The sequence below is a fragment of the Protomyctophum parallelum genome (assembly GCF_964188405.1).
Source record: "Protomyctophum parallelum genome assembly, chromosome: 7".
Classification (NCBI taxonomy): domain Eukaryota; kingdom Metazoa; phylum Chordata; class Actinopteri; order Myctophiformes; family Myctophidae; genus Protomyctophum; species Protomyctophum parallelum.
The window spans coordinates 26183536-26191460 of NC_139705.1; the positions used below are offsets into that span (position 1 = coordinate 26183536).

General features: G+C 44.2%; 1 protein-coding gene across 1 annotated transcript in view; it reads left to right on the forward strand.

The window, feature by feature from the left end:
- celsr3 (cadherin, EGF LAG seven-pass G-type receptor 3) overlaps positions 1 to 7925 on the forward strand; it is a gene marked incomplete at its 5' end in the record, with an annotated part of 152753 nt that overhangs the window by 78072 nt on the left and 66756 nt on the right. Inside the window, 2 exons of the mRNA XM_083769735.1 lie at positions 1914 to 2024; positions 2379 to 2547. Of these exons, the coding sequence (XP_083625861.1) occupies positions 1914 to 2024; positions 2379 to 2547 (280 nt within the window). The remainder of the gene's footprint in view (positions 1 to 1913; positions 2025 to 2378; positions 2548 to 7925) is intronic.

Genomic DNA, 7925 nt, shown 5'->3' on the forward strand with positions numbered 1-7925 from the left:
GTTATGAACTACACACAGGTGTCTGCGTACAGTACAGTATGTGTGTTATGAACTACACACATGTGTCTGCGTACAGTATGTGTGTTATGAACTACACACATGTGTCTGCGTACAGTATGTGTGTTATGAACTACACACAGGTGTCTGTGTACAGTATGTGTGTTATGAACTACACACATGTGTCTGCGTACAGTATGTGTGTTATGAACTACACACATGTGTCTGCGTACAGTATGTGTGTTATGAACTACACACATGTGTCTGCGTACAGTACAGTATGTGTGTTATGAACTACACACATGTGTCTGCGTACAGTATGTGTGTTATGAACTACACACATGTGTCTGCGTACAGTACATTATGTGTGTTATGAACTACACACATGTGTCTGCGTACAGTATGTGTGTTATGAACTACACACATGTGTCTGCGTACAGTACAGTATGTGTGTTATGAACTACACACATGTGTCTGCGTACAGTACAGTATGTGTGTTATGAACTACACACATGTGTCTGCGTACAGTACAGTATGTGTGTTATGAACTACACACATGTGTCTGCGTACAGTATGTGTGTTATGAACTACACACATGTGTCTGCGTACAGTACAGTATGTGTGTTATGAACTACACACAGGTGTCTGCGTACAGTACAGTATGTGTGTTATGAACTACACACAGGTGTCTGCGTACAGTATGTGTGTTATGAACTACACACATGTGTCTGCGTACAGTACAGTATGTGTGTTATGAACTACACACATGTGTCTGCGTACAGTATGTGTGTTATGAACTACACACATGTGTCTGCGTACAGTACAGTATGTGTGTTATGAACTACACACATGTGTCTGCGTACAGTATGTGTGTTATGAACTACACACATGTGTCTGCGTACAGTACAGTATGTGTGTTATGAACTACACACAGGTGTCTGCGTACAGTATGTGTGTTATGAACTACACACATGTGTCTGTGTACAGTATGTGTGTTATGAACTACACACAGGTGTCTGCGTACAGTATGTGTGTTATGAACTACACACAGGTGTCTGCGTACAGTATGTGTGTTATGAACTACACACATGTGTCTGCGTACAGTACAGTATGTGTGTTATGAACTACACACAGGTGTCTGCGTACAGTACAGTATGTGTGTTATGAACTACACACAGGTGTCTGCATACAGTATGTGTGTTATGTGTTGCTTTTCATTTCTTTGGAAATGTTCACATATTGCCCAAATATGGGAAGTGGTTAAAATCATCTGTGTGTGGGTTTTATACATATTTAACCAATGAAATGTATTAACAAGAGCTTGTGACTAAATTATAACTAAATTAGATCCACATTTCCTGAAAAGTAACTTAACATAACACGTTTGGTCTACTCCTACGCACCTGTCGCTTTTTAATACATAACACAAGGTTTCATATACTGTGTTATGTGTTTGTCTTTAACATATTAATGAGCTGTTATAGCTGGCAGCTCCAGTTCCATATTTATTCTCTTTGCTGTTTTAAACAGGTTTTCAAAGTGCATCAAGCACTACAGTACAAATGATTGCAGAGTTTTAATGGCCAATTAGGCAGCAGTTAAAGTAGTCTTTATGATAAATATGTCATAAGTATGGCTTCATTACCGGGTGTGACCTTGCTGTCGCATTCAGCATCCTCTGACATTTGAGCGCTTTCTGAAATGCAGATAAAAGGGCCTCCATTGATTTTGCTTTCATATTTGTTGCAGTGCAACTTACCCTGTCAATATTACTCTAATACATTGTCAATACTGGCAGTACAGCTCTCTCCAGGCCAGAGAATGAACATGAAACTGTCTCAAACATTACTCAACAGTACTCTCTCTGTCTCTCTGTGTCTGTGTCTGTCTCTGTCTCTGCCTGTCTCTACCTGCAGGGTACAGTGATTGTAGGTAATGAGATCCATGGCCTGAAGGTGAAACACCTCCATGTTGGAGGGGTGCTGGGATCTGGAGAGGTTCAGAATGGCATCAAAGGCTGTATACAGGTCAGTAGTAGCTCAGGGATGGAAGCTGGAAACAAACAAGGGGGTCTCTTTCTCTCTCTTTCTCTCTCTCATCTCTCTCTACGGACCCCCATTGAATGGCATTTGTATCCCTGGTACCGGCAATTTATATTGTAAAATCAATGTTAATTTAACTCTGAGAGTGTACAAACGGAACCAAATGGACCCATTTGGTTCGGTTTGTACACTCTCAGAGTTACAGACCCGTAATGGTCCACTTGGTTCCAAACTGTCATTTAGCTGGGGACCCCCTGGAACTCCCTAAAGGACCCCACTTTGGGAACCACTGTGTTAAAGTCTCATTCTTCCCTCTCTTGGCTGTCTCTCTCTCTCCAGGGGGTCAGGCTGGGTGTGAGGCCTGATGCTCCGCCCCTGCCCCGCCCCTCCAGGGCCATCAAGGTGGAGACTGGCTGCAACGTGGGCAACCCCTGTGTCTCTTCCCCCTGCCCCGCCCACAGCCGCTGCGCCGACCAATGGGAGCGGCACACCTGCGTCTGTGAGCCCGGTGAGTCAGCAGCACAGAGACTAGAGACTACTAGCCACTACTAAAATGACAGACAACCCAGCAGAGAGAGAGAGCAGTTTGTCAATAAGTATGTTGCATATTAAATGCAGCACAGAGAGAAGCAACAAACGGCAGACACAGTACAAACATTTACTGTATTACTGTAGAATTTACACATTTAATGCCCACGCACGCACACACGCACGCACGCATGCACACACGCACGCACACACGCACGCACACAGTGTTAGGGAGAGGCAGATATACAGTACTGAATAATGTTGTGGCAGTTTGAATCCCTATTAGCAAGCACTGAGGTGACAGCTACTCTGAGTGTTGTGTGTGAGAGAGAGAGAGACAGAGAGAGAGAGAGAGAGAGACAGAGAGAGAGAGAGAGGAAGAGAGACAGAGAGAGAGGAAGAGAGAGAGAGGATTAAAAGAGAGACAATGAATGTAGAGATCCAGACAGGGAAGAGATAAACCCCTGAGGGCAAAGAGAGAGAACAATAGTATGCACAGCTATAGACAGATGCAGACAGAGAGGCGGAGAGACGGAGAATTGTCATACATTAAAGAAGGAAGACAAGAAAGAGGCAGCAAAACTAACAGTTTACAGCTGGAGATCAAAGAGAAGAGGAATCCCAGAGTTTAGAGAAAGTTTAGAGAAAAGTTTTGGAAAGATGCGAAGAGAAAGAGGGAAGAAAGAGCGAGAGAAAGAGAGATGAATAGAGGGAAGAAAGAGCGAGAGAAAGAGAGATGAATAGAGGGAAGAAAGAGAGAGAGAAAGAGAGATGAATAGAGGGAAGAAAGAGAGAGAGAAAGAGAGATGAATAGAGGGAAGAAAGAGAGAGAGAAAGAGAGATGAATAGAGGGAAGAAAGAGAGAGAGAGAAAGAGAGATGAATAGAGGGAAGAAAGAGAGAGAGAAAGAGAGATGAATAGAGGGAAGAAAGAGAGAGAGAAAGATAGATGAATGGAGGGAAGAAAGAGAGAGAGAAAGAGAGATGAATAGAGGGAAGAAAGAGAGAGAGAAAGAGAGATGAATAGAGGGAAGAAAGAGAGAGAGAAAGAGAGATGAATGGAGGGAAGAAAGAGAGAGAGAGAGAAAGAGAGATAAATAGAGGGAAGAAAGAGAGAGAGAAAGAGAGATGAATAGAGGGAAGAAAGAGAGAGAGAAAGATAGATGAATGGAGGGAAGAAAGAGAGAGAGAGAGAAAGATAGATGAATAGAGGGAAGAAAGAGAGATGAATAGAGGGAAGAAAGAGAGATGAATAGAGGGAAGAAAGAGAGATGAATGGAGGGAAGAAAGAGAGAGAGAGAGAAAGAGAGATGAATAGAGGGAAGAAAGAGAGAGAGAAAGAGAGATGAATAGAGGGAAGAAAGAGAGAGAGAAAGATAGATGAATAGAGGGAAGAAAGAGAGAGAGAAAGAGAGATGAATAGAGGGAAGAAAGAGAGAGAGAAAGAGAGATGAATAGAGGGAAGAAAGAGAGAGAGAAAGAGAGATGAATAGAGGGAAGAAAGAGAGAGAGAAAGATAGATGAATAGAGGGAAGAAAGAGAGAGAGAAAGAGAGATGAATAGAGGGAAGAAAGAGAGAGAGAAAGAGAGATGAATAGAGGGAAGAAAGAGAGAGAGAAAGAGAGATGAATAGAGGGAAGAAAGAGAGAGAGAAAGAGAGATGAATAGAGGGAAGAAAGAGAGAGAGAAAGAGAGATGAATAGAGGGAAGCGGGGTGTGAGGGAGGAAAAGAAAGAGAGAAGAGAACAGAGCCCGCCAGGCATGACAGCTCAGAGTGAGGAAGCATGGAGCTATCGCTGTTCCTGTTGTATCCTGCCAACCTGCAAGCTAACGCTAGCATTTATTCACTTCCTAGCATACAACGCACACACGCTGCACACGCACACACGCACGTGCACACAATTATATTGTTATATAAGTGCACGAAGAGCATGAATGGATGCTCATGGGGTGTAAGCACAGACACACACACAAAAGGAGTTTACACACACATGCACCAAAGACCACAAGAACACACGTACAGTACACACGCACACACACGCACACACACACACACACACACAGACGTCGCAGCATGAGTAATATATCCTGAGTGTTTTAATGTGAGTGTCGCTTGGAGACAAATCAAAGTTTCATAACAGCGCAGTGGGAAAGTGAGGGTCTCTGAATAATTCTCTATCATCTCTTCAAGATGTGTGTGTGTGTGTGTGGGTGTGTGTGTGTGTGTGTTGAGATTAGCCTAATGAGTCTACCACCCAAGAGACAACGCTGCAGTTTTCTGCAGCGCTTAAAGGGAAACCCCCCCCGCCCCCTCCCCCCCGCAGTGGCTGATTTAAGCACTCTCACCTGGCCCCAGTCCCAAACTAATTGCTCTGCGCTGGGTGTGACGATACACCTGTTGTGGCATTGATCTAATCACTACACACACACCGCACTTCAGCTCATAGCAATGTAGGCAAGATACGTTTATTTGTACAGCACATTTCAACAAGGCAATTCTAAGTATTTTACATAAAGTGTTAAGGACGATATGAAAATGGCCTTGCGTGAAAGTTTCACGGCAATCGGGTGCTGAATTAATGATTTGTGGCATTTCAATGTGTGCACCCATGCACGCATGCACGCACGCACACACACACACACACACACACACACACACACACTCTTCAACACTGACAGACAAGGCATGGCATGACACGACAGAGAGGACATCTGCTCTCTCATCTTGCGTGTGTGCGTGCATGTGTGTGTGTGTGCGTGCGTGGACTGTGCTTTCGAGTAGCTCCAGTGACAGCCTGAGCCGTGCGATTGGAGGGTGCATGCGGTCGCTGTAAAGACACGGTGATTGATGCCACCCAGAGTTCTAATGAAGCCGTCCCATCATAATGTACTCAACATATGGCCAGGGCTTCACTCATCACTGTTTGCTCATGTTTGGAGCACTGACACACGCACGCACGCACACACGCATGCACGCATTTGGATAAAAAGATACCAGAGAGAGATAGAGACAGAGATGTTTCAATGCTGGAATTTAAAAGGGAATTTTAACCATTTCCACTTCTTAACCAAATGTTCAATATTGGCAGCAAAATATATGTAGCAGCCACAAAATAAGGTACAATGGGTGATAGAATAGTGTTCTACACACAGTTCAATAGAGAGAGAGAGGAATGAGTGATGAGTGGAATAGTGGTATAATTTAAAGGTGAATTGTACCTTTAACAGTTCTACTGCGTAACCCTTGTTCCCCGCTATTTAATCCAATATTCTACGCTGCCTAGATTGTCGTATTACCTTTGGAGTATACGCCAATATGATCGATGAAAATAGTCTGATGGTTTGTTGTTGAAGAGAAAAACATGCCGCCATTACAATGCGAAACAAGAACAGCCTCCACAGCATGTTGTAGTCCAAAAAATTATAATTGTGTTAAAAGAGTTAAAAGGCAGAGAAAGGAAGAGATCAATACTACACGCGGAGTTACAGTCCCGGAATTAATTGTTTGAATTATGTTGTTGAAATGTGCTGTGTAAATAAACTGGCCCAATGATTCTATGGTTTATTTGAGTTAGTATTTGAGCCTACACTAAACGTACTCGGATCCAAGTGGCGGCACTCTTCTATGCTGCTGCAAAGCCCAAGGAAGCGGACAAAAGTATTCTTTTTTTAAGATATATTTTTTCCTTTATTGATAGGGTACAGTAATTCGATAGTAAAGGAGGAGAGAGATGTGGGGGGGGGGGGGGGAGACATGCGGCAAAGGCCGACGGGCTCGGGACTCGAACCCGCCACACCGGCCTAGAAGCCGGCCTAGAAGCCTGGACCGCTCAGCCGTGTCCCAGGCCCGGACAGTGGTATATTTGACGCACGTGTACACAGGGCATACCAATAAGGAACCTTGGACCTCAGGATTGATATAAACCTAGAGTACGACTATACGTACAATGTGCGTGTGTGCGTGCGTCCGTGCGTGCGCACACGTGTCTTGAATCCAGCCTGTGTGTATACAGTCAAGGCCACTGTCGCCTCTCTGTCAGTTGCCATGGTGAGCATGGGCCTTGAAATAGTATGTCTAGCAGGATGGAATTAGAGAGTGCGTGCGTGCGTGCGTGCGTGCGTGCGTGCGTGCAGGTATATTTATGTGTGTTTAGGTGAAAGAGGAGAGGAAATGAGATACATGGTGGGTGTAAGAGAACAAGGGACATAAAGTATAGCTGTGGTTGGGTGTGTGTTGGGTGAGGAAATAATGGGGATAAACGGACCAACTGAAAGAAACATCAAGAGAGAGAGAAAGACACTCGATCAAGAAAGAAAGATCAATTATATGTTGGGGCTTGGTTGCTCATGGTGTCAACTTGAAAATAAAAGTGCAGTGGCAAGAGAGAGCAAGGCAGTGAGTTTCTGAGTGTTTGAGATATTTTGAGGAAGAGAAACTATAGCAAAAGAGAGAATGTTTTCATCAAGAGATATATACAGTATATAGGAGACAGTGCATGTTGTGTACATGAAATAGACGCTCAATAGGAGACAAAATGGTGTGTGTGTGTGTGTGTGTGTGTGTGTCTGTGTGTCTGTGTGTCTGTGTGTCCAAGGCCACAGGCAGACAAAGCAGAGTGGGATTCTTTAGTTCCTACAGAAAGAGACAAGGACACACACACACACATGCATGCATATACAAATGGATGAGCGTGCGCACTCACACACACACACATGCACACGCACACACACACACACACACACACACACACACACACACACACACACACACACACACACACACACACACACACACACACACACACACTTTCTATTCAACTCTGGTATTTTTAATTGAAAAGGAAGGTCAGTCTAAATGCTGCATATTTGTATGCATTTGCCTTAATGTTTTAAATTCCTTGTAGATGGGCCTATTTCTTTTGTTTTGTTGTTTCGCTTTTGTGCCTTTATTGATAGTTACAGTGAAGATGGACTGGAAATAGGGAGATAGAGAAGGGGAGAGACATGCAGGAAAGGTCTCGAACACGCGCCATGCTGTCAGGCCAGAGCCTATATGTGGCATGCCCCTGTAGATACATCTTTCGAATATAGAAATGAATGTACTAGAGAGTATAGTGTGTACCTAGCCTGGCTACAGCCCTGAATCGCTACCATTAAAAAAATAGGTACCCTCAAAAATATGCAGTAATCGTGGTCTCTAAACGACCTCCCGCTGGCCAGCCTGGGCACCTGATGGAGGAGAAAGAAACTGGTTGGAATAACGTGTTCCTTCCACGTGCTACATCCGGCCAGAGAAACTCTCCCCTGTCAGGTGAAAAGAAGCAGCTTGGACTCCTCATGCGTAGAAGGAAGCATGAGG